General features: G+C 36.8%; 1 protein-coding gene across 4 annotated transcripts in view; it reads left to right on the top strand.

Annotated features, from left to right (window-relative positions):
* EIF2AK2 (eukaryotic translation initiation factor 2 alpha kinase 2) overlaps positions 1 to 27,722 on the top strand; it is a 44,534-nt gene that overhangs the window by 1,419 nt on the left and 15,393 nt on the right. For all 4 annotated transcript variants that reach the window (XM_087883039.1, XM_060692419.2, XM_087883038.1 and 1 more), the window contains exons 2-12: positions 1,918 to 2,047; positions 6,781 to 6,901; positions 10,399 to 10,583; positions 11,878 to 12,004; positions 14,530 to 14,615; positions 17,877 to 17,976; positions 19,952 to 19,986; positions 20,112 to 20,183; positions 23,308 to 23,427; positions 24,556 to 24,702; positions 27,346 to 27,544. In XM_087883039.1, coding sequence (XP_087739165.1) covers positions 1,926 to 2,047; positions 6,781 to 6,901; positions 10,399 to 10,583; positions 11,878 to 12,004; positions 14,530 to 14,615; positions 17,877 to 17,976; positions 19,952 to 19,986; positions 20,112 to 20,183; positions 23,308 to 23,427; positions 24,556 to 24,702; positions 27,346 to 27,544 — 1,314 coding nt within the window. In that variant the 5' untranslated portion in view covers positions 1,918 to 1,925. The remainder of the gene's footprint in view (positions 1 to 1,917; positions 2,048 to 6,780; positions 6,902 to 10,398; positions 10,584 to 11,877; positions 12,005 to 14,529; positions 14,616 to 17,876; positions 17,977 to 19,951; positions 19,987 to 20,111; positions 20,184 to 23,307; positions 23,428 to 24,555; positions 24,703 to 27,345; positions 27,545 to 27,722) is intronic.

Below are 27,722 nucleotides of genomic sequence, written 5' to 3'. Positions count from 1 at the left end.
TTCCTGAACCCCGTACAGCGGCCATCCTCCACCTGTTATGGACGTCGACTCCCAGCAGCCCAAGGGAGGCTAGGAATTGAAGTCCACACATTGAAAAGTTTCCAAGATTGAAAAACGGGGCTGTATGTAGAGCAGTGTTTCTCAACCTTGACAACTTGAAGATGAGTGGACTTCAACTCCCAGAATTCCCCAGCCAGCATAGCTGGCTGGGGAATTCTGGGAGTTGAAGTCCACTCATCTTCAAGTTGTCAAGGTTGAGAAACACTGATGTAGAGGATTGGTCGATGCTGATTTCAATTCTAGGTTTGTGAGGCAGGTGAAGTATTATTTTGCGACTTATAAACGGCACATAATTGTGTAACTGAATTTTACAGGATTATTATTATTATTTTTTTGCCTATACCCAAAATACAGTTGTGGTTAGAAACCAAGCCGCTTAAGCTATAGCAAATCTTGAGTGCAAAGTCTGATATTTGGATTTTGAAGATGGCCTTCATTTTGGGTCTGAACTATGTGATAATATAGTAAATTGCAGGTAGAAACCAGGCATGATGATGAATAAGAGTGGCAGGCTAACAAACAATTTAACTTGTGTTATTTTTTTACTGTTTATTGTACTATGCACAGAGGGCCACTGTTGGTAGAGATGTTCCTGCTGTCCCTGGACATCCCAACTCTAATGTGTGGTCCTCTAGCTTAGTTTGACATGACAAATCAAAGTACATCATGCTGCAATTCTGTGCAAGCGTTGGTATCATTTTTTACTGAATTTGCAACCTGTATTTGAGTGTCAAAATATAGATTTACAGTATATGTCATTGACTGTCAGTGGTTTTCCTTTCTTTGAGGAAGGTTCCAATTGGTCTTGGTAATAGGGCAAGAGATTAAATTACCTTTCCTTGTGAGGTTCTTGAGATTTCAATGAACATAATAAAAACCATGCTATGGTGGATCAGATTCCTTGCTTATCTAGTCTAGTCTGTTCTCACAATGGCCATCTGCACAAGGAATTCCATAGTCTTCTTGAAGATGGCCTTCAGAGACAATCACACTGCAATCAAGCAGGGTGGATTTGATTAAAATCGAGTTGATTTAAATCACAATTTAAATCATGATTTAAATCACTAGTAAAAAGGCTTGATTTAAATCAACTCGATTTAAATCATAATTTTTAAAGAGCAACTGTCATCTCTGCTACTCCTTTGACCCATTGTTGACTCACCGATAGTCCCAGTGTTGCAGAATATACAGCCTCATGCTACATAACTAAGCTCCATTTCATCCTGAATAAACTAAATTATTTATGTATCTTAAATAGAAAACTATCTTACGATAGATTTTTACCCCCAAAGTTTTTTATTAAAATAAATTCAATAAAAATAAAAAAATCCAATTTAAATAAAAAAAATCCAATTTAAATAAAAAAAATCTGATTTTTTTGATTTTTTTAAAAAAATCATTGATTTTTATCCACCCTGCAGTCAAGGTAGCCACTGATTGCAATAAGTTTCCTGAATTGGTTCAACAGTTTTTGAAGCCAACCAAGTTTGTAGCCAGCTCTCCCTAAACTTCTATGTGAGGCTACTGGCTGATCTGTCTCTAGATTGGGAGGCTTTAGGTGTCTGGTTTGGGAAGAACAGGGTCAGAATTAACCCTAGTGAAACTGAGTGAATGTAGATTTGTAGGTCATCAATTTATTGTATTGGGAAGTCCTATTTATTGTCACTGGAGTGTTAGATACCTCTTGCAACATAATATACATGGGGCTACTCTTAAAGAGTATTCAGAATCTGCAGGTGGTACAGAATATGGCTGTGCAGGTGATTATGAAAAGATTGGGAAATATTAAAAACAGTGTCATTGCTATGTTTAGGGAGTTGCAAGTAAATATGCCTATTGTGATTTTTTTTCTTTTAGGTTATAACATGGCTGACAACCATCCTGACCCACATACATTCATGAACAAACTTAATCAACATTGTCAGAAGAAAGGTTTAAAATTGGAGTACAAAGACATTGCTATCACAGGCCCAGCTCATGATCGTGTGTAAGTTGATGAATATCCAGAGATCATAAAAGGGATAATAGAGCAGTCTGGGTTTTTTATGTGGGGATAATGGCATTATTGGGCCTGGAAAAAGGAGTAATTGTGTCAGTTTAGGAACCACTGTTACAGAAGTTGTATACCCTGTCCTTGTTTACTGGCTGCAGTCTGTTCCATCAATTTTGTCATTAAGCTAAATGATTACTAAGCAAACTGTGTGCCCCCCCCCCAACAAAACCACAGAGAGTGAGTGAGAGAGAGTGTTGTTATGAAGATGATTGGTTGCTGCTGTCTGATTCAGATTAAGGTTATTTTAGACAGTGTCCTGGGTTGGACTTGTTTTCTCCCCTTCCTTTTTTGCATCTTTCCACAGCAGAGAGTGCTTAAAAAGCTATTTCTTCCTGGACTCCTTTTCTCCACAGAGCAGCATGTCCCTAAAAAGTGCTGACCATAAGTTAAGGAGCTGGGTTCTGTGACCTTAATGAGTTGATAAGAACCCTCTGGCAGGCTGGCCTCTCCTACCTGAAACTGACCAAATCTTAATCAGTTTCATACTGAAAGCTTTTGCTATCAGGCATTTAAAATTTGGTCCTAGATGTAGGTGTTGGTCAGAAAATGATGATGATATTATTATTATTATTATTATTATTATTATTATTATTATTATTATTATTATTATTATTTATTGGTTAATCTTTAGTGAGATTCACAGCATTTGAGGCTGGTTAATAGCTCAGCAGCTCGAGTCCTAACCAAGGAGCTAGGAACTGTTAAGGTATCGTCGGAGGATGTAAGCTGTTCTGAGTAAGGTGGTTTTTTGTAGAGTCAAAATGCTCAAGTCCGGCAAATTTAGAATTTCTAAATAGCGGGGTAGCCCTTTGGGTATTGCTCCGAGGGCTCCAATTACAATCGGGACAACACACGATTTCTTTTTCCACAGTCGCTCAACTTCAATTTGTAAGTCCCGGTACTTTGTGATTTTTTCTTGCTGCTTATCTTCAATTCGTGCATCACCAGGTATTGCAATGTCAATGAACCATACTTTTTTCTTTTCAACTATTGTTATGTCAGGTGTGTTGTGGACCAAGTGCCTGTCAGTCTGAATCCTAAAGTCCCACAAGATCTTGAGTTTCTCATTCTCTAAAACTTTCTCAACCTGATGTTCCCAGTGGTTTTTGCTGTACTCAAATCCAAACTTCTGGCACAATTTCCAGTGAATGATTTTAGCAACACGGTCATGGCGTTGTAGGTAGTCAGTTTGTGAAATTTTGCTGCACCCACTGATCAGGTGGTCAACTGTCTCTTCTTTTTCATTACAGAGGCGGCATTTGCTGTTGGTGGTAACATGTTGAATTTTTGCCTTCATACAGTTTGTGGCTAGGGCTTGTTCTTGAGCTGCCAAAATAAAGCTTTCTGTTTCTTTTTTCAGTACTCCTGATCTTAACTAGTTCCAAGTTAGTTTCTGGTCAGCTTTGCCTTCAATACTTTTCAGGTATTGGCCATGCAGAGCTTTGTGTTTCCAATTTTCAGCTCGCTGCTCAGTTACTTCTTTCTTATATTCTGCTTTTGTTTTAGTTGTCTTTAAAAGGCCTCCTTTATTTACTTCCTTAATCATTGGTTCTTCACTTTTCTGGATGTAATCATTCAAGCTGCATTTTTCTTCTTCCACAGTCTGCTTTACTTGTAGGAGTCCTCGACCACCCTCTGCTCTTGGTAAATATAATTGGTCAACATCACTTTTAGGGTGCAAGGCATGATTCATTGTCATAAGCTTCCTTGTTTTTCTGTCCAAATTGTCTAACTCCATCTGGGTCCAGTCAATTATTCCTGCAGAGTATCTAATCACAGGTATAGCCCAGGTATTTATGGCTTTTATGATGTTTCCTCCACTCAATTTGGACATTAATATCTTACGAATTCGTCGAATGTACTTGGCTGAAGTTAATTCCTTGACTTTATTATGCATTAAGTCAGAGGCTTCTAAAATTCCCAAGTACTTGTAGCCTTCTTCTGATTTTACTGCCTTTATCATTTCTTCATTCTCTAGTTCTATTCCATCCTCTTTTATGATCTTGCCTGCTTTGGTTGCTGTTGTTGCACATTTGTCAATTCCAAACTGCATACCAATGTCTTGGCTGAATTCTTTTGTGTTTTCAATTAATAAATTCAGTTCAGCTTTTGTTTTACCAAACAGCTTCAAATCATCCATGTACATCAAGTGCGAGATTTTCAGTCCTTTCTTTGCAAGTTCGTATCCACAGTTCATCTTCTTCAAAATGATTGTCAGTGGTAGCATTGAGAGTATAAAAAGTAGGGGTGAAAGGGAATCGCCCTGGAAAATGCCTCGTTTAATTTCAACTTCACCCAGTTCTTCTTCATTAGCCATAAGTTTTGTTTTCCAGAGGTTCATTGAAGATTCCATGAATTTTTGTATGTTGCTGCTGATGCCTAATATTTCCAGGCATTTCTTGATCCAGCTATGGGGAACTGAATCAAATGCTTTCTTATAGTCTATCCAAGCCATGAACAGGTTGGTTCGTCTTTTCTTTGAGTTCTTTAGGATTATCTTGTCGATCAGCAATTGATCTTTTGTTCCTCTTGAGTTTTTGCAGCATCCTTTCTGTTCTACAGGAAGCAAGTTATTTCTTTCCAGGTATCCATAGATTTGGTTTGCAATGATACCAGTAAGAAGCTTGTATGTTGTTGGCAAGCAGGTGATTGGCCTATAGTTTCCAGGGTCCTTTCCTTTTTCTTTATCTTTTTGGATCAAAAATGTCCTTCCAGTTGTCATCCATCCATCATTTTCAGGTGTTTTTAGGATCTGGTTCATCTGGGTTGCCAATCTTTTGTGCAGACTTGTAAGTGCCTTTAACCAGAAGCCATGCAGCTCATCTGGTCCAGGTGCACTCCAGTTCTTCACTTTTCTTGACTGTCTTTGCACCATTGCTTTTGTTATTTTCACGTCTTCCATTTTATGCATTTTAATAGAGTCCTCAACCTGTTTGATCCATTTTGCATTTCTGTTGTGCTTCTTGTTGTTTTCCCACAAATTCTTCCAGAATTTCAGAGCTTTCTCTTTATCAGGCTTTTCATTTGTTGTTACTCCATTTCCATTTTCTAAATTCTTATAAAACTGGTGCTGATTTGCTCTGAACTGTGAGTTTTCCTTGAACTTAGTTACTCGGTTTTCATATCTTTTAATCTTTTCAGCGATGGCAACAACCCTCTGCTTCAGCTCTTCAATTACTATTGCAATCTCCTTATTCCTTAGATCGTATCTTGCTTCCAGGCTGCTTTTGACCTGCTTGTTCTTTAGCTCAGTGGTCCCCAACCTTTTTATCGCCGCGGACCAATCAGCCTTTGATAATTTTACCGTGGCCCGCTGAGCGCGCGCAGGGGTGGGGGCTTTGGGCCACACGTGCGTACCTGCGCGGGGCTCTCTTCCCTGGAGCCTTTGCGCATGGCCCAGGAGCTTTTGCGCACGGCCCAGGAGCTTTTGCGCACGGCCCAGGAGCCTTTACGCTGCAGCGTTCATGTCCCCCGGCCGCTGCGCGGCCCGGTGCCAGGTACTCCACGGCCCGGCACCGGTCCACGGACCGGGGGTTGGGGACCACTGCTTTAGCTGACCTTGCCTTAGGTTCTTCAAGTTGCTCAAATCTCCACGTACTTTTTTGATCTTCAATTCTAACCGAATTTTCCACTTAGGCTTCCCCTTCTTGCCTCTTTGGTTCTTTTGTATTTTCAACCCCAGTTCTTTGGTGGTTATGACAGCTGCTGCATACATTAGTTGGTTAGTTTCGGCTAATGTAGTGGTTCGAATAGTTTGCACAGCCTCATTGACCTTTTTTAGTACATTTCTCAATTCTTTCCGGTTCACTTGGTTCAGCTTTGGCAAACGTGTTCTTTCATCATCTTCCATTTGGTGCTTTATTTTTCCAGCTAATTGAGCACTATCTGTTGGTGTTTGTTCTTTAGTGCTTCCTTGTTCTTTATCTTCATCCATTTCAGTATCCTCTTCTTCCCTTTCTTCCTCAATTTGCTTTTGAGTCTGGAAATCATTCTTGATGTTACTCCTCTTTGTTGTTGTACTCAGACCATTAATTGCTTTCTCTTCTATTGCTATTAATTCTTCTGTAGTGAAAAATTTGTGGTTTAGGATTACACGTCGTTGGTCCATTAACCTTTGTTCACTGGTGTCACAGTCCGTATGGTTCATCTTCCAAATCTGATACATTCTTTATTATACATTATAATACATTATAATACATTATTATACATTATTATTATTATTATTATTATTATTATTATTATTATTATTATTATTATTATTATTATTATTATTGCTGTCTGTTTGCAAACGGTTGCTAACCGAGCTGGTGATTAAACGAGAAGTGGTTCTATCCCTGTTCTTTGTGCCCAGCATTTAGCTAGAAGGATGGTTTCAAGATAGAGACAGGAATGGAAATGTAGTTCAGAGAAAATAGTCTTCTCATATCAGAATCCCCTACTGGAATTTGGGAACCTGAGATTTCATTAAAACAGCCCTTCCCCACTTGGATGATTTGAGGGAAAAAAGGAAACAAATGATCTGGTCTTCCAAGACTATCCTGTTGTTAACTTTTTTTCCTGATGATGGAGAAAATGGGAGTTATAATTGTGCAATGGAGTGTATTTTGCAGACGATGCATCTCTCCTCCCACTTCACAATATTTTATAAATTACTTTCTTCACTGTAGATTCACTGTAGCAGTTGTCATTGGCAAGGTCCAATATGAATCTGCCATTGGTAAAACCAAGAAACAAGCAAAAGCTCAGGCAGCTGTATTAGCCTGGAATACCATACAAAAGCAAAAAGAGGTAAGTGGAGGAGTGCCTACAGACCAAGATTCCCCAGCTTTTCTGGCTTTGCGGACTGGCAGGGAGGAAGGGAATGGTTCATGCAAGTGGCCAGTAAGCACACACACGCAGCTCCATTTGCGCAAGCAGCATGCACAATCACCTGCTGCTCGCCTAAACGGAATGTGTGCCCATGCTCACCCACTGCGTGTGTGTGTGCTTGCCAGCCATTTCCACGGCCCAGTTGCAAACCCCTCATGGCCCACTAGTGGGCTGCGGCTCACAGCTTGGGGACCCCTGATCTAGACAGCAGGTTTGAGCAACCAGGCTCATATTTTCACTAAGAAAGGATAGTTTGGGATTCCCCTCAGGAGAGAGCACGATCAACTTGTGTTCTAATCTGCCTCTGCATACATTTCTGTTTGTCATGGAAAAGGAAGCAAGCATAGCATTGCTATGGCAGCATTCTTCACTTAACAAATAGCTTTTCCAAAATTGACTGGTCATAAGCCATTCAGTAAAATGTTTGTTAAATAAAAAAGTATGCCAGTATCATCATGTCACATGATGTTCAAACATCAAAAACAACAGCAGCAACAACAAAATAATCAGTTACTTCCTTTCCTAACAACTGAGAGTTGCTGGAGTCAGGCAGCATATAAATTTAATAAAATATTATTATGATTCATCGCACAGTCAGCCATATGTTCAGACTGGATTTGGCATTTTTGTCTTCCTATCGAGTCCTTTCAAAGGACCTGGGATAGTCAGATAAGGATGTTTGATGGTGTTACAGATAGCATCACAGGATGTCAGCTGTTCCAAGTAAAGCTGCCTTTTGCAGTTGATTGATGGTGAATTTGTCAATGCCAGTGGTATTCAAGTGGTGCTCCAGTTGTTTTGGGATTGCACCCAAGGTGCCTGTTACTGTTGACACTACCTTTACTTGCTTTTGCTACAGTCCTTCTATTTCTATTTTCTGGTCTTTGTATTTTGTTATCTTCTCAAGTTCTTTCTCCTCTATTGTGCTGTACCCAAATACTGCCATGTCCACTATCCAGACTTTTTTGTCTTTCAACAGTTGTTAAGTCTGGGGTGTTATATTTCTGTTTGAATTCTAAAGTCCCAGAGCAATTTACTTTCTTCATTTTATATGACTTTCTCTATTTTAGGGTCCCACCAGTTCTTGCTTGCAGGCAAATGATATTTCTTGTAGATCTTCAGATGCAACATTGTTCCTACTTTATAATGTCATTGTTTGTAGTCAGTCTATGTGATCTTCTTGCAGCATATAATATAACAATAAAATATTATTGTTGTTGTTGTTATAGTTATGGTTGTTTGCACACTCAGCCAGATGTTTAGACTAGAGCTGAGATAGGCAGATGTATTATTTGTACATTTCTGCTCTGTGTGACCAAGTGGGAAAATAAAATCCTCCCTTCATGTCAGCCTCATTAAGTAAACCAGACCAGGAAATAATTTTCTTGGGAAGGCTAAAACTACCTTTATTGAGTTTAGCTATAATAATGGAATATTGCAAGGCAAATTATACTGAACCTCCCCCCTCTCCCCCTTATACTCCGGTGAATCATGAGGTCGACTGTCTGAGTCACTCTTAAATGTTATTTCATTTTTGTAGATGTAATATTTCAACCCGTTTTGGCATTGGCATCCTTCAGTCTCAAGAGACTATGGTATCGTGCTCTGGAAAGAGGTCCTAAAACAGCATCTAGTGTGACTAAAAAGGCCAATTTGAGAGTGGCCATCCCTTCCACACTGAGGGCAGATACATTCTGTCCCCTGCCCAGCCCCCAGATTTCGCTGGTTCCGGGACTGCCTTTTTGCCTCAGCCTGCCGAACAAGTGTCTCTTCGAATTGGAGAAGGCCATGCTGCATCTTTAACCTCCAAGCTGAACGATCAGAAGTCAAGGTTTCCCAGTTGTTAATGTCCATTCCCAGGGCCTTTAGGTTCCTCTTGCAGATATCCTTATATCGCAGCTATGGTCTCCCTCTGAGGCGCTTTCCCTGCACTAATTCTTCATACTGGAGATCTTTCGGAATCCGACCATCAGCCATTCTCATGACATGCCCCAGCTAGCGTAGACGTCGCTGTTTCAATAGTATATACATGCTAGAAATTCCAGCATGTTCCAAGACTGCGCTATTTGGAACTTTGTCCTGCCAGGTGATGGCAAGAATTCGTCGGAGACAGCACATGTGAAAGGTGTTCAACTTTCTCTCCTGCCGTGCGTAGAGGATCCAAGACTCATTGCAGTACAAGATTGTGCTCAGGACACAGGCGTTTTGCTTTGTTAACATTTCTTGCACGTGTCTATCAAGGTCCTTTTCCTCACACTCTATTATGCTTTCAAATCTAGTCTAAAATCTAAAATTATGGCATAAGTTAGGTTTAAAGGGTATAGATTTTCAAACTGGGATTGATTAAAATAATTAAGATTAAGACAACATGGTGAGCTTTTTAAATATGTTCTTGCCTATCATGGCCATAAAGAGTGATTAGAATTATTTTTCCTTTACTGTGGAGGTTGCAGTCAAATTTGGAGAATGGCAACAGCCAAAGTGAGTAGGGTTTGTCTAGATTTGGGAGAGGATTATAAATTTTCCTTTTAAAATGCTGTTTAAACTTATTTTAGGAATTAATCTAGTTTTCATGTTTCCTACTTCAGATTGGAAGGCAATTGCCAATTCTCAGAGCTTTAGAACAGGTCTCCATGAGGGTTGAAGGCCATGAATTGACCATCTTTGCCGTAAAGTCAAATTAAGCATTCCCCAGCCCGTCTGTGCTGAGGAAAGGAATGTCCTTTCAGTGATTAACTCCAGGTAGCTGATTCTAGGAAGGGTACCTACAGGGGAAGAGGTGCTACCTTTTATGCCGTATTTCCCCTGTAAACTCTTCCCCTCTTTGCACAGTGTGAGGGTTTTTCAACTTCTGCTAGGTACTACTGTCAGGGGCACAGGACCTTATGTAGAAACTCTCTCAGCAAGTTTTTTTTTCTCTGTAAAGCAAGATTTTTCAAGGTTGCACAAAAACATCTTCGAGTTACTTCAAACTAACATATTTATTATGCCATAAGCTAACTTTATCACAATTCCACTTCCACCTTAGGCCTATGGGATATGCCTGGAATTATCCCCGACCCCCAGTCCAAAGCTTTCTACAATGCACAAATATTTTACATAGTCTTGGGGTCATAAAGTAGATCTGTCCTTCTTCTCTCTCTCTCTCTCTCTCTCTCTCTCTCTCTCTCTCTCTCTCTCTCTCTCTCTCTCTCTCTCTCTCTCTCTCTCTCTTTGCTTTCAGTATATATTTGTGATCCATTGTACATTTTGCTAAATCAGAACAATACTTTTGCCAAAAATACTGCAATTTATGTTACTATCTCTCTTTACAAGAGATAATAAATGAAGTGCAAGTTATCTGTTCTTTGCGGAGGAATTCCAAGAACAATTTCACTCTCCTCAAGCAGATTTACTTACGCTTATTTTTTTTGTAGGGAGAACCAGATTCATGTGAGCAGCACAAGGAGTCAACGTTATCCCTGCTTTCTCTACGTGTTCCTGAATATACATCTTCAAATTCAATTAACTATGTTTCCTTGCTTAATGAGTATGCGTTAAAGAACAAAGTGCATGTTCAGTATAACTTGATATCTAAAACTGGATTGGAACATAAACCAATGTGAGTTACTGATAATATTTTATCTTGGGGAATAGGGTTGCATTTTTTTAAAAAAAATATTCTCTTGAGATATGTAGGTGTTACTGAATTTTATTCATAGGAGACTGGTTCATGCATTGCAATGAGCCATAGTTTTATTTGACAGTGGTTTCTTGAATAATGATTGGGTTTATGCACCATGCTTAATCATAAGTCATGGTTTATAAGTCACAGTAGCTTTATTTACATATCACACTAAACCCAAATTAAACCTTTTTGCACAGAGAATGTGTGAAACAGCAGATGATGATGTTGCAAACAAACAAATGCAAGTTTAGGCTGCAACCACAGGAATATAGCTATCAGATTTATGTAACAATATATATATAATATATTGTTACACATTTTAACAAGCATTGTTTAAGCTTACAAGATAAGCAGAATCATACCGTCATAGAATGTAAAGGTTAATTAATTCATTTTGCAATGACCTTGTAATTTTTAACTTTATAACTGTGATAAGAAAAAATTAAGGCATTCATGTATGAATCTCTTTTGAGACTTGTGAAAACTGTAATTTGCAGTGTAATGACAGTTAAAATATAGGTAAGCTGAACTACCAAAAAAAAAAGAAAAGAAAAAAAAGAAAAGAATGTAAAGGTTGGAAGAGATTTAGTCCAATTCCTGCCTGGAATGGGGATCCACTGATAGGACATCCCTAGTAGAGAACAACCTGTACTCTGTTTAAATATTGCCTGTGAAAGAGAGTTCACTGTCTCCTGAAACAATATATTCTGTGGAAGGAAACCTTTTCTTGATGTCCACCTGAAATCTATTTCTTTATAAGTCAAATGGATTATTTCCTCTGTAACAATTTTGTCTTATTTTACAGCCAATGCAGTCTAGCAAAAACAGAATAAAAAATAAAAAAAAATAAAAAAGAAACAGTGATATTTTAAGGTTTTAAGATTGATATATGTGGTACTGAAAAGTTTGTGAACTTGCTCATTTATTTACATAGGAAATATATACTGCTATATAGCTATGTATAAATAAATTGTGTATTTTAAAAGGTTGATTACACAACTTTGAAGCACTTTAGGTACATAAGCTCAAAAGTAAATCTGACTGCCTTGAACTGGGCTTATTTTCAGATATATGTATAAAATTGCAGCTTTTATTTTCAGTATGCTTTTATATCAGCAGTAAGCTCCTTTGATTTACTGAAAGTTACTTCTAAATAGATAGGAACTGGTCAGCAGCCTTCTTTTACAACATTGAACATCATTTTTTTTTCTCCTTTTATATCTTCTAGCTTTTCTTATGAGTGTCAGATTGATGATATAGTAGTTGGTGTTGGAAGAGGAAATAAAGCTCAAGCAGCCAAATTTGAAGCAGCCAAACTAGCATATGAAAAGTTGACTAGCTCATCAACTTTCAGAGTATGTAAACTGAAATGTACCATATAGTCCCTGTCATGTTTTGGATAAAAGAAATCAGGTTGCTCTCTTAAGTTTTGTTTTCCTGTTCCATGGAATGGAATTGTTAACATGTTGCATTATGGTACAGTCTTTTGATATACACAAAGAAAACCTTCAAAAGGTTTGACTGTTACTGTTTTCATTATAAAAGGTGATATAAAACTTGTAACTAAGCCAATGGTCCCTAAGCTATGCAGCTTGGTGGTCCAACTGAGGTGGAGAAGAACTGGTATGCTGAGTGGTGTGCTAGCATGTGTGCAGTCTGACTCATATGAGTAGCAGGCTGGCGTGCATGTGCACATAGCTCAACTTGTCACAAGTTGAGATGTGTGCACTTGTGTGTGCGCGCACCAGCCAGCTATTCACGAGAGTAGAGTTGCACATGCACGCACCGGCCCACTGATCACACAGCCTGTTTGCAAATAAGCAATGGCCTGGTAGTGGGCTACGATCCAGAGGTTGGGGACCTCTGATCTAAGCAACTTATTATTGTTGCATTCATTGTAATTTCTCCAGAGTAGAATTTGTATGACCATAGTTACTCATGCCTGAATAACATCTTGACAGATCATTAACATGGGTTGATTGGAAAACTATATGCAGTACTTGTTCATAATGTTTTATCAGATATTTCACTTGTTCTGAATCACAATCATGAAATCAGGGCACCATTTTGAATACTGTGATTCTGTGTCTACTTGGAATTCAGTCTCATTCTTTTTGATTGTGCTTGCTCTCAAACAAATATGAATAGCTTTATAGCCTGATATTGCTTCATTATGAAAGTGGTTGGAATACAGTTTTCCATTGTTTCCTATTAAATCCTCCTCCTCCCCCCCCCGCCTTATTGGATGTTCCTAAGTGCAAACCTGGATGAATTTAGACTGCTTATTAACAGTTATTTAGTTATAGCTGTGATCTTGTAATTTCCCCTTTTCTTGGTACATCACACTGCATGTTACTATAGGTAGTCCTCTATGTAAAATCATAATTGAGTACAGCATTATGGTCATAAGTTGTTGCAATCATAAGTCAAAGAGTCATGTTTTTGACACTTTTTTTAGTGGTTGTTAAATGAATACTCCAATTGTCAAGCAAATCCATTTACCCAATGGGTGTTGTTGTTGTTTTTTGCTGGAAAAACTGAAATAATCAAGGGCAAACCTGGCAAAGATAATCCTCCCACTTGGAATGTTGCAGTGTACTGTAAATGGGGTTAATCTTAAGCAGCATTTGGAAGCTACAATTGGTCCAGACCTCTATGGTGGTGGCACATGTAACACCAATTTTACCTGAGTTGCACTGGCTGCTGCTTTGCTTCTAGATGCAAGTCAAGGTGTTGGTTATCACCTTTAAAGCCCTTTATGGCATGGGTCATAAGTATATCTGCTGAACCATCTTTCCCCAATGGGATTGACCTGTCCCATTTGTGCTGGTAGAAGGGCCCTACTGCGGATCCCATCAGCCAAAGAATTTCAGCTGGTGGGATCCAGGAGAAGAGCCTTTTCTACTACAACTCCTGCCCTTTGGAACATCTTGCCATAGGAGGTAAGATCTTCCCTCTTTCTTTTAGCCTTCAGGAAAGTCCTTAAAATTTGGCTATGCCGGCTGGCAAGGGGTCCTAATAGCAATAGCAATAGCAATAGCAATAGACTTATGTACCACTTTCCAGTGCTTTCCAGTCCTCTCTAAGATGTTTACAGAGTTAGCACATTGCCCCCAACAATTTGGGTCCTCATTTTACTCACATTGGAAGGATGGAAGGCTGAGTCAACCTTGAGCCTGTTGAGATTTGAACTGCAAAATTGCAGGCAGCCGGCAGGCAGCAGAGGTAGCCTGCAGTACTGTACTCTAACCACTGCACCACCATGGCTCTTCTTCTAAAGACGTAGCTGCTTAATGGAGGTGGTTGATAGACTAACAGAGAAGACAATCCACTTCTCTTCTCCAAACCCTTGTTTTTCAGGTTGTTTTATTTTTTGTGATTTTAATACATTTTATATTTACAGTATAATAGTTATATGTTGTTTTATCTTGATGCTGCTGCTCAGAGTTGCCTGAACCACTACATGGGTGGCAAATAAATTAGATGATAGATAGATAGATAGATAGATAGATAGATAGATAGATAGATAGATAGATTAGATTAGATTAGATTAGATTAGATTAGATTAGATAAAAATGGATGAGAATTGTACATGTGACCATGGGACACTGCAAATAGCCATGAACATGAACTGGATGCCAGCATTCAAAATCTGATTCCATGATTATGGGTGTGTGCATATGTGGTCAAATTGGACCGTAAATAGCTTTGGTGGGGGGTGTGGGGTCTGTCATAATTTCAAATGGTTGTTAAGCAACCACTCATAAACCGAGGTTTACCCATATATGTTTAAAACTCCCAGGTATAAAATAAATGATTTTTCTTACATTGTTATCTTTTGCTGAATAAATCTTTTGTTTTGGAATTACTATTTTTCTAGGCAGAACAATCTGCTAACTCTGCCAGTGATTCTTCAGATACGACATTCAGTAGTAGCCAAGAACTATCGAGTGAAGCATCTGGAACGTAAGATTATACTGAATTATTTTTTAAAAAATACTGTTTAAATAAATTGATATAAAGAACATAATATCGCATAATGAACACCAATTAGGAGAGGTATAGTAATCAGTATGAAAGGCCTTTCCATAATTTTATTCTGATTGTGGAATTTATATGTAGCTCCTTTTATGTCTTTCAGGTTAATAGGCTGGATATCTTTAGCTGAATCGCTTACTGACAGAGTGTCTGTCTGGTTTATGTCTTCACCCTTTTGTATATACTTGTGGTGCGATGATTTATTTATTGGTTCGATTTATATGCCGCCCTTCTCCGGAGACTCAGGGCGGCTTACAATGCGTTAAGCAATAGCCTTCATACTTTTGTATATACCTGCTTAGTAGGGCTTTCGGCCCCCCCTAAGCGGTGTTTTTTTTAATACAAAGTCATTTTATTGCCCCCACAATCTGGGTCCTCATTTTACCTACCTCGGAAGGATGGAAGGCTGAGTCAACCTTGAGTCTGGTGGGATTTGAACTCGCAGTAATTGCAGGCAGCTGGCAGCTAAGTACTACTTAACAGCACTTTAGTCCGCTGCACCACCAAGGCTCCTATGATGTGTGTTTGAGAGGAGTAGAGCTTATGACATTATGCTGCTTTCATCATTATTGCTTCCGTGATGCCCCTATTGGGTTAGAGTTTAAGAGAATCTTGACAATATCTTCTTCCCATTCTAGCTGTTCTGTTTTCTTTTCTTTATCTTATCTGTGAGGAAATCAAAAAAATTAAGGGAAACCCCTCCCACCAACTTTAATTATGGGTAGTCCTCAATTTACAGTCACAACTGAGTCCAAAATTTCCATTGCTAAGAAAGACAGTTGCTAAGTGAGTTTTGCCCCATTTTACGACTTTTCTTGCCATAGTTGTTATGTGAATCACAACAGTTGTTAAGTTACTAACACGGTTGTTAAGTGAATCTGGCTTCCCCATTGACTTTGCTTATCAGAAGGTCACAAAAGTTGATCGCTTGATTTCCCAGGACACTGCAACCATTATAAATATATGTCAGTTGCCAAGGATCCAAGTTTTGATCATGTGACCATGGGGATGCTGCAATGGTCATAAGTGTGAAAAAGAGTCATAAGCCACGTTTTTCAGTGCTGTTGTAACTTTGACTACCTGTAATACAGCTAGGAGTCAATATTTTGGAATCAACTTATGTAGGTTAGAGAGAAGCAAGTTTAAGTGACTACTTGCATGCCCTGGCTGATCAGAAGTTCTTAATTAACTAGACTTCTAAGACAATTGGAGAAACTAGAGTAAAAATATAGGATGAATGCATTGAAAAAGAACACAATACTACTTGACCTTTTAGTAAAGTTCATATAAATGAAAGTATCATTTACGGTGATGATAGAATGAGTGTCCAGTCATGGTGCTAACTGTTGCTTTCAGAGCAACATTCAGTGCAATATCAAGGAATATAGTGCCAAGGCCATAAAGTAATTCAGTGTGATTCTCCAAGGAAATAGACGAGAATTCCACAACCAGAGGGAAAAAACCCCAAAATTTCTGAGATTCCTGCAACATAAGACAAACTACTTTCATGAACTGCTGACCAAACATTATTTTTGCGTCCATGTGGTTACTAGTAGTCATGCTTGACTTAAATAAGTTTTAAATATAACTATGTATAAGTAAAAGATGTAGATCATCTGGAAGATGTAGAGCTACACAACACTCATTGGCAGGTATCTATTTATCTGAAATAAAAAATGTATCATATTAAAGTTACGTACATAAATATAAATACATACCTAGATTCTAGTTTTGTCCTAATTAAAGTATTCTCAAAGTGTTTCTGAGCCATTAAAGTAGATTTATAGTAGTTATGGACAAGACAAAAATAGAATAAAGTCAGTTTCTTCAAGGTGCTAAGTTTTGCTTCAACGTTTCTTCAGATATTTGTTTCTGTCTTTGTTTATCCAGAAGGCCAGTTTGTTTTCTATTATTTTCTTCTACAATAAAAATTGTACAAATGGAATCTATCACTACCTACTCCACAATGAGTTAATTCCTGGATAGTAAGTTCTGGCTAAAAATGTAGTAATAATCTAAAGCTTCAGAGTGTAAAATTATATTTCAGTTACAAATCAATGGATATTAGTATCGGTGGATATTGATATCAATAAATCAGACTGGGATTTTTCAGCATTCCAGGCAATATGCAAAGTAAGCAATATTTCAATGGCAATTTAAAAATAGATAAATTCAGATGACTCTAGAAAAGTCTCCATTTATGTTACCCTGACTCTCATCAGTACCATCATTCCAGACATTCTTCTAACTAAACTAAACCAGTGGTACCTGAACACACTTGTAAGTGGATTATAAACTTCCTAACAGACAGGAAGCAGCAGGTGAAACTAAGCAGAATCACATCGGATACCTATACAATTAGCACAGGGCCCCCCCAAGGAGGTGTGCTCTCTCCACTTCTCTCTATATACCAATGACTGCATCTCAAACCATCCATCTGTTAAACTACTGAAGTTTGCAGATGATACAACAGTGATTGGTCTCATTTGAGACAACGATGAATCCGCATACAGACGGGAGGTTGAACAACTAACCTCGTGGTGCGACTGGAACAATCTGGAACTGAACACACTCAACGCCATAGAAATGGTGGTAGACTTAAGGAGAAACCCTCCCATACTACCACTTCTTACAATACTAGACAACACAGTATCAACAGTAGAGACCTTCAAATTTCTAGGTTCTATCATATCTATCTATCAACCTATTTAGAAGAAGATGGGACAAGGAACACCAGTATTACTCTCTTAGCCCTTAAAGTCAATTTCCAGGAGTCAACATTTATTTGAAGGCACAAAAATAATGAATGAATGAACAAACGAATGAATGAATGAATGAATGAATGAATGAATGAATGAACGAATGATCTGGAACAGCCTACATAATCTGCATTTTAATTTGGATGGATCATAAACTATGTAGAATTGTACAACTAAATTTACAAGAAACATGAATCTTGTTTTTTATTTTGTGCATACTTTAGTAGTAATATAAAGATTTAGCTCAAGAATAGATGTCACTGTGAGTTGTTTGCTTGAGTTTCATCAAAATGTAGGTGTAGAAAAGCATATGTAGCAAACTTAATGGCAATAAAATGCAATCATGGTAAACTGTGAAGACTGTTTTAGTTTTATGTAGATAGTTGTTAAGTCAGATTGTAATTAAGCTGTTTTTTTAAAAATTCTGTAGCAGTACAGATTTGGATTCCGAACTGAAGAAGACATCTGACACATTTACTCAACATACCGATGCCATTCAGCTAAATGAAACTTCGTCTACTCAGAACCCTGTAAATAGAACTTTAAAATATTTTTCAATTTATTCTTTTATTGCTTTTAAAATAATGGCTCAAAATGGGAAAGATTCCACAAAACTAAAAATGCATAGATTGTCAAAGGCAAAAAAAACATATAGAAAGTGCTTTAAAAAGAAAAGATATAACAAAGGAAAAAGAAAAAATGTATCATTTTAGCAGTAAATAGTTACAGTTCTATATATAGTTATTTAATTCAATTATTACTCAAGTACATATTTGTTCTAATGCATTTATATAACTATCATTTTTAACCTGTTATATTTTGTTTAAATATCCCATATTTGTCCGTACAAGTCTACGTCTATAGGCTATCCATTTATGAGCGGCAAATTAATCTGACCCTCAATCTATTGAATGAAAAGGACTGTGCATTTTTCTTTCGAATGCTGCAATATCAGTCTTTTAGTTATAAAAAGAGAATAGAGCATAGAGAACTCATTTACATTATTTGTTTATCAAATTCCAAATATTAGGTATTTAGTCCAAAGAATCTTATCATTTAATAATTGTAGCTTTTTGTTGCACACTTATATTTATATAATCCAGTGCTTTCTGCCAAAACTTAATTTTAAGTGTAAGACATTCTAAAATCACATGTTTTAAAGAAGCATTATAGGTTGTCCTTGACCTTCAATCACAATGGGGACCAGAAAATTTGTTGTTAATCTGTGCAATCATTATACGAGACAGCATGTGATCGTGATTTGCAGCCAGCTTCCCTGTTGACTTTGCTTGTTGGAAGCTGGCTGCAAGATCGCAAATTTCAATCATGTGACCATGGGATGCTGCAGCCATTATAAATGCAAGCCAGTTGCCAAGCATCTTGATTGTGATCACATGACTACAAGGATGGAGGGATGGTTGTAAGTGCAAGGACCAGTCATAAGTCACGTTTTGCAGTGTTGTCATAATTTCAAACAGTTGCTGAACAAATGGTCGTAAGTGGAGAACTACCTGTATCCTTATTGTATCTCTAACAAAATGGTGTTATTGACAGTTCTCTATGCAAATGTAATGGAGTCCAATAACTTCCAAATATTATTTTTTATTGTATAAGTTGTAATTTGAGGTCCACTGATATTCTTTCTATAGATGAGAAAACATTTGTATGGAGGTTCATATACAGTATAGGCAATAAATAAACCTCTAAAGCAGCGGTCACCAACCTTTCGGACCTCAAGGACCACTAAATTCATAATTTTAAATCCCATGGACCACTAATATGATTTTTTAAAAAAAGATAAATAGTATTTAGTACAATATACAAAATGCAAATAATTTTTCTGTGGACCACCAAAATTTTCTTATGGACCACCAGTGGTCCGTGGACCACTGGTTGGTAATTGGTGCTCTAAAGAGTATTTTTAAATTTATCTTTACTTTGTGTTTCATAAGCAGTGTATATTTGTTATGAAGTTTGACATGTTGATTTGGCTATAAGGTTATATTGTCTAGAATCATGAATAAACAGAAGCAACTACATTTAATTCATTATTTAATGTGTTTGTATACTTTAGCACTCACTTTCTAGGGCACTTCAAACTCAGCTGGCCACACAGAATGGAAGCAGCTAAAAGTAACTGGAAGTACAGTTGGGAAGTTTAGTTCTTGTCCTTATTGATGAGTTCTAGGGAGAAAATGTAGAAAATCTTGGAAGTCTTTCTTATCCTTCTCATCTCCTCTTTCTGTATTGGAGATTGAGGAACACTAGAAGAAGCTTCCTTTAAATTAGCCAATGTACTGATTGGTTAGTTTAAATATAGGCAATCAGATTCCAATTCAAGTTCCTGATTCAGAAATGGGAAATCGCTTGCAGAGCTCCTGATTTTAACCTTCACAGTGGTCTATCCTTCCATTGTAATTTTGTTCAAACCTTTAAACTTCATCATTTAGCTTCAAGGTAGAATAACTATATAATACTTGTTTCTTTACCTCCATTTTGCTTTAGGTCAGTCCACCCAGTCAATCTATGAAACCTAAAAGGTATGTGCTGTCTTTTGAAATGGAATTATTAACTGTACAATAAACATATTAAATCAATAGTATTTATATACAATTGTGTATACCATTTATGTATATCAATGTATTTCATTTCATTATTTTCTAAGAAAAGAAACACCCTTGGCTCCAATATTTTCAAAACTGTGTACAAGAACAAGTAAATTCACCAAAAATGACAGGTAACAAACTACTTCAATTCTTGGAATAAGAATTATCTTTCTTAATTTGATGTTGGGTTAATAGGAAATCTAATAATTGAATATAGATTGATATCTGATTCAGGTTTATTTGAAAAGCTATTTGTCACATATCCACAGTAGCTAAATAAAAGGAACTGGATCCTGGTGGTTAGAAAATAAGTGACAAACTATCTCTTGCTTTGTATGGCACAAGATAGTTTTTGCATGATTTTTTAAAAATAAATTTGCTATTTCCTTTCTTGAGTCCTTAAAACATTTGCTTATCCTTTTCTTGCATGTTTTGTTAGAATACTGTTGGGGATACTGATCACAAGAAATCCTTTTAATTTGGCTTCTTGACTTGTTTGGAATGAGGAAACTATTTTAGTTTTTGAGGTATTTGGGAAATAAAGAGGTTGGTTATTTGTTTTAATACAATCATCATCAAATAATAATAATAATAATAATAATAATAATAATAATAATAATAATAATAATAATAATAGATTTAATACAACTAGCTATGGTATCCTGGATTATTTTCCTGTGGTGGGATTGTTTTACATACCCACTGATTCTCAGGTAGTCTTGGACAGTGATGTTAGAGGACTACTGTTCCTTCCATAAATCTTTGGTTTGCAAGGCACCCTCATACTGTTGTATGGTAATGCATGCTTGATAGAGGTGATCATGCAAAGACTTATGCTGTCACAGTTTGTATGCTATGCACCCATCGAAGCTGAAATCACTCTCTATGGTCAGAAATTTGAGAAAGGGGCTTATATCAAATCAACATTTTTTAAAATTGGAATATAATTGCTTGAGTTCATTACATGCATGCAAATACACAGTCTCCAACTTCCATTATTAAGATGGCCAGTCAAAATATAAAATGATGAGAAGATGTGAGGTACTGACAGAAGAGAATATTTGTAGCTCAGCCAAACAAACAGTAAACAACAGCCCAATCAAAGAACCATCAAGACTACTCCTACCAGCACTGACAGGGCAAGCCACAAGCACATAAAATGAGAGCAAACCCCATTCCCTGCTAGCAGTGATGATGTTACATAGTTTGGTAATGAAACATCTGTAAGAAAACAGCCAAGCTTAAATAGCACCAAGGACCCCACAGATGTGAGGTACTTGGTCAACAACAGTAGATCTTCTAGATACTCTTTGTAGCACTTCTTGTTTTATACAATAAGAGCCGAGGTGGCTCAGTGGTTAGAGTGCACTACTGCAGCTACTTCAGCTGACTGCTAGTTCAGCAGATCAGCGGATCAAATCTCACCGGCTCAAGGTTGACTCAGCCTTCCATCCTTCCAAGGTGGGTAAAATGAGGACCCAGATTGTTGGGGGCAATATGCTATTTAGTATACTGTCTTTGGTGTAAGCTGCCCAGAGTCCTCAGAGAGTGGGCGGCATAGAAATATGACTAATAAATAAATAAATAAAATCTCTTTGTTCTCAAACATTCATTTTGATCTCATAAATGTCAGGATGACAGTAGCTATCTGGCTGTTTTCAGTTTTCAAATGCTGGAATAGAAGTGATAAGATACCTGCTTATCAGAATCTCATCCAGACAAATACTTTTTGATAATGAACAGTTCAGCATCCCCCATTTTGTGCATTTCTAAGTGGTAGCTAAAAATGTATCTTTATCAAATATAGTCTTGGCACAGTTTTAAATAAATACCAAGTGATGTTGCCCTGCTCTTTCCTTTTCTACAAACTTTGGGAGATAATGAATTTTTGCTTGGGGTCAGCAATTGAATGAATAAAAATTGTAACTAATTCTTCCCTTTTCCTCAAATTGCTGACTTGTCCAAGGGAGGCAAAGTTTTCTGCTGAGCCTTCCACTTCACAGGTGGAATTTCAAGAGATGAGAATAAATATTTTGAAGGGGAAACGTTTATCATGCTGCCTCTTTTTATTTCTCAGGTGCACCAACTTGCAGATGATAGAAATACTAACACTGTTTAATGTTAATAGTGTTATTTCTGGAAAACAGATCTGATGGCAGCCCCCCAAATTTGTTTTTGTTCCAGTGATACTTTTAATGCGGCCACCATAGATTTCTGAACAGTAGTTTTGAATTCAGTTGAGCTATGGCGAACAGAAGATCTGCAAATATATTCTATCTACACCAAATAGATTTGCTGTTTCCCTTAATTCTTAAGATAAATTCAGAGCTGCTGTCTGATTTGGAACTGCTTTGTGACAATAAAATGATGTTAGTGGACAACATAAATTTAATCTGGTTGGGCTACTTCCACAGCCCAACCAGATTAAATTTATGTTGTCCACTAACATCATTTTATTGTCACAAAGCAGTTCAGGAAACCATCCATCATTGCGCATTGGGTGATGATCCTATACTTACATCCTTAGGAGTAGGCACCAATGAATTCTGAGTGTAGGCTTACTATGTTACTTAAGTGCAGATGGAACTACCAAAATACTAATAGATTAGATTCTCTTTGAAAAGCATCCAGAAGATACAAGTGATTGGCATATTTTTTAAAATGCTGACATTGTTCTAAAAGGATATAGCCAAAGCCCTGGCCCCTTTGAAAGAGTTTTGTTGTTGTCGTTGTCCCTGCATGCCTGTTTAGGCACAGCCTTTTTGCCTATAAACACACCAGAAGTGTTTTTTGTCTATGCACTTTGAAGTTGGCATGATGAGCCTTCCAGAGGATATTACTGTTTTAATGCTTCAAAGAAGGGTATTTTGCTCAACCCATTAAGCTCCCTTTCCCTTTGCATAGTTAATTATTTGTATTCTTTTTTTATATACATTCCTCAAAATTGAATTCTGGAATAGTCTAGTTAGGCACTTTCAAGATGGGAAGGCAGGGATATATGAATATTAGATGAGAAGTTTGGAAACAAGACATTGAAGTGTCTTGGTAAGGATGAAGGTGACCATTTTTTCTGCTTGGTTATTGATCTGTGCAGCAGGATTGAATATATTTATATTATAAAGATGTTAATGCTAATAAAATTTATTTAAAATTTATTTAAAATTTAATGCTATAAAAATGTTAATGCTTTTGGTATAAGTATTTTAAAACGTTTTGCTATATGGCTTTCTAAGATTTTAATTGTTTTAAAAACAGATTTCTTGCAGACTTTTATGATATAGACAGAATTGCTTCTGGTGGTTTTGGAAATGTTTTCAAGGCAAAGAATATCATTGATAAGAGAGTATGTGCTATCAAACGCGTCCGACTTTTAGGGTAAGTTATGCTGTGCTTCCTTTTATTTTTTATAAGTGCAAACTGGTAGTCAGGTGCTGGGATCGCAATATGTGACCATGGGAATGCTGCATTGATTGTGTGCTCAAGGACCCATTGTGAGTCAGTGCCATCATAACTTCTAACAGTTGTTAATGAATGGTTATTAAATAAGGACTATCTGTATATGTCATACTTGAGTTTCATCACACATGCAGGACTGCTCCTGAACAGAGAAGTTCTAACAGGTTTTGAAACACCTATTTTGGTGGAATCTGAATGACTTATGCAGCATTTTGAATAAGTCTCTCAAATCACTTATTCAAGAGACTTTCAGATTTATGTATAGAAGACTGAATTAATATGGTATTGAGAATCAGTTGTACAATAAGGACAGATGTTAGTCCTATATCATTTTACTGTGCTTTGAAAATACTTAGGTATCTAAATCATGACCTGTCTGTCTACAGATAATGAAAAACTGCATTTGCCACCAATAAAGTTTAAAAATGGTAACAGAAATATTTTATTTTTCTTTCTTGTGCTTTGTCTATGAGGGACAAAGGTAAAAAATAGAGTTACAGGGAGATTTCTGTGTGACTTGATTTTGTTATCTGAACTAGGAAAAGCAGACAAGAATAGATTAGGGATGTCTTCTTTGTCTAATATATGAATTTTTATATGCTATTTTTATTAAGTCTAATTTTTACATTAGAACAGGGGTGTCAAACTCGCATCGTCACAGCATCATCACATGACGTATCATGACTTTTTCCCCTTCGCTAAACTGGGCGTGAGTGTGGCCAGTGAGTGACGCATCCAGCCCACGGAATGGAGTTTGACACCTCTGCATTAGAACATTTCCTATGTTAATAGTAAAACCTAGGTGCATCGTTAATTTTTCAGATTTTCCTTTTTAATGATTTCATTATCTGTAATATAACTTCTGTCACATGTTTGCAGAATTCCAAATCAGGTTCCTGTTCCTTTTTATAGAAAAACTTGTATGTTAATTAGTCTTGTAAACAGCTGCTTCTGGAAATAATTCTGCAGTGTAGGCTTTTGGACCAATTGTTAGCAACAAGGGGTTTTATTGTTGCTGTTATTATGATTGTGTTTTGACCCAACTAGCAAAAGCAAAAAAGATAATAGAGAAAGAGAAAAAAGAGAAGCAGAAGCACTGGCAAAATTGGATCACCTGCACCCGCATATTATTCGATATTATGGTTGTTGGAGTGGAAAAGACATTTTCCAGTTTCCTGATACCAGTGTGATCAGGTAATTTCATCATTTACATAATGTTTAACTTTTTAATGAAAACATTTTGTGTATCTGTTTTGTTTGTGCTTAGGTATAATGGTAGGATTCAGCCAGTTTGTACCACTTCGGGAAAACTGGTTATTAAATTTCTGAGCAGTTTGGTGAACTGGTTGTTGGAAGAAATCATTAGGGCAGAGAACTGGTTGTTAAATTAGTTGAATCCCACCACTGCTTAGGTAGCTTGAGTGGGCATATTCCACTCAATTTATTCCATTCAGACTTATATCTTACAGTCTTAAATGCATTCAACTTATATTGAACATAAATAGGCAGAAAGTGTCTTTCCTTTTATTACAAAGCAGGCTGAAATAAAAAAGTTGGCATGGAGCAATATCACAGAGTCAAATTGTTAACATTTCCATATCAGGGTTTATGTTAAAGCACCTATTCTTTATTCTTTATTGGTCAAGTGTGATTGGACACACAAGGGATTTGTCTTTGGTGCATATGCTCAGTGTACATAAAGAAGAGAAAAAATAAAATATATTCATCAAGAATCATAAGATACAACACTTAGTGATAGCCATAGGATACTAATAAGCAATCAAATCATACTAGGAAACAATAAAACAATATAAATTGTAAAGTTACAAGCAACATGATTATTGCCATAAGTGGGAAGAGATAGGTACTAGGAATGATGAGAATAATAATAGTAGTAGTAATACAATCTTAGTAAATAATTTGACTGTGTTGTGGGAATTAGTTGTTTAGCAGAATGATGGCATTCGGGGAAAAACTGTTCTTGTGTCTGGTATGTGTCTTGTTCTGGTATACAGTGCTCTATAGCGTCGTTTTGAGGATAGGAGTTGAAACAATTTATGTCCAGGATGCGAGGGGTCTGTAAATATTTTCACAGCCCTCTTTTTGACTCATGCAGTATACAGGTCCTCAATGGAAGGGAGGTTGGTAGCAATTGTTTTTTTTTTTGCAGTTCTAATTATCTGTTGAAGTCTGTGTCTGTCTTGTTGGGTTGCAGAGCCACACCAGACAGTTATAGAGGTGCAGATGATAGACTCAATAATTCCTCTATAGAACTGAATCAGTAGCTCTTTGGGCAATTTGAGCTTTCTGAGTTGGCGCAGAAAGAACATTCTTCATTGTGCTTTTTTGATGATGTTTTTGATGTTAGGTGTACATTTTAAGTCTTGAGTTATGATAGAACTTAGAAACTTGAAGGACTCTATTGTTGATACTGTGTTGTCTATTATTGTAAGAGGTGGTAGTATAGGAGGTTTTCTCCTAAAATCTACCATAATTTCTACAGTTTTTAGTGTATTTAGTTCCAGATTGTTCTGGTTGCACCACAAAGCTAGTTGTTCAACTTCCCATCTGTATGGAGATTCATCATTGACTCAAAAGAGACCAATCACTGTTGTATCATCTGCAAACTTCAGTACTTTAACAGAGGGATCTTTTGAGATGCAGTCATTGGTATGTTTACGTTTGTTAAAGCACTTCAACTCAACAAGCCTGTAAGATTGATTGATTGATTGGTTGGTTGATTGATTGATTTGTTTATTTATTTATGTTTATTTATTTATGTTTATTTGTTTATTTTTGTCAAGCATGTATTAGATAACAGATATAAGTATAAACATAATTATGAATACATGAGATGAATACAAATAAAAGGGAACATTTGGACAGAGACGGTAGGCCCACTGGTGCGCTTATGCATGCCCCTTAAAGATCTCTTAGGAATGGGGTGAGGTCAACAGTAGACAGTCTAAGGGTAAAGTTTTGGGGGTTTGGGGAAGAAACCACAGTCAGGTAGTGCATTCTAGGCATTAACAACTCTGTTACTGAAGTCGTATTTTCTGCAATCAAGTTTAGCGCGGTTTACCATAAGTTTGTATCTATTATGTGCTCGTGTATTGTTGTGGTTGAAGCTGAAGTATTCATTGACAGGTATGACATTGTAGCAGTTAATTTTATGTACTACGCTAAGATCGGACTGAAGACGGTGAAGTTCTAAGCTGTCTAAGTGATTAAGTAACTAAGTTCTAATTATAATATAATTATAATGATTATATATATAATATAATACAATTAGTAACTAAGTAACTAAATAACTAAGTTCTAAGAGATGGTTATTCTTATAAGAATAGAGTAATAATACATTAGAGCATTAATACAAACAAACAATAACCATTTATTGACTAAATCCTCATATTCTGGCACCAGGCCCACTCAAATTATTATATCTCCTAGGACCTTGCCAAAGTTCTGGAAGGCTCCAAGAATAGGAACCATTTTGGCTTTGGAGGTGCAGCTGCCCCATCAGGAGTGCCTGCATTTATTTAGCTTTTAAGAGCAAATAATTTTATTGTATATTTTCTGTATGTGAGTCAGTAAATTTTGATCTAAATTAAATTGGGCTTTCTGTCATCCTTTGGCATTAATATAGAAACTGGCTTTTCCTGATAGTTCAGAACTTTACTTGAAACATGGTTAGTTATATCATGGATTCTCAGCTGTATTTGAACCACATAAATAAACAAAATGGTTAGATCCATGCAAACAATGTCAGTAAAGCAATTGGGAGGGATATAGTTTTAATAGTTTTTAATAGTCTTTTTTGTCTTAAATTCTTAACAGCTCAGAGCAATATGACTGCCTCTTCATTCATATGGAATTATGTGAAGAAGGCAATCTATCGGACTGGATAAAAAAAAAAGGTCTTTCTCTCTACAATAAAAAAGAACCTTGTAAAGAAGATTCTATAATTCTATTTCAGCAAATAGTGGAAGGAGTGGAGTATATCCATTCTAAGGGTTTAATTCATAGAGATCTCAAGGTACGTAATGTCAACAATTCAAAATATCAGGTCTTGCCATGTGAACAATATTCTTATGGGAATTTTTGAAAATCCTTTTGTAAAATATTACAGTGTGTATTACAGAAATAAAACTAGGTATAAAATATTAAAAATTTTGACTGAATTATATAGGCTCCTTATTTTCTGTAAAACACTC

The sequence above is a fragment of the Pantherophis guttatus genome, chromosome 1 (genome assembly GCF_059756535.1).
Source record: "Pantherophis guttatus breed Tessera chromosome 1, ASM5975653v1, whole genome shotgun sequence".
In the NCBI taxonomy this organism is placed as follows: domain Eukaryota; kingdom Metazoa; phylum Chordata; class Lepidosauria; order Squamata; family Colubridae; genus Pantherophis; species Pantherophis guttatus.
The sequence above is the reverse complement of the archived record's forward strand: the minus strand, read 5'-3'. Positions and strand labels throughout refer to the sequence as shown.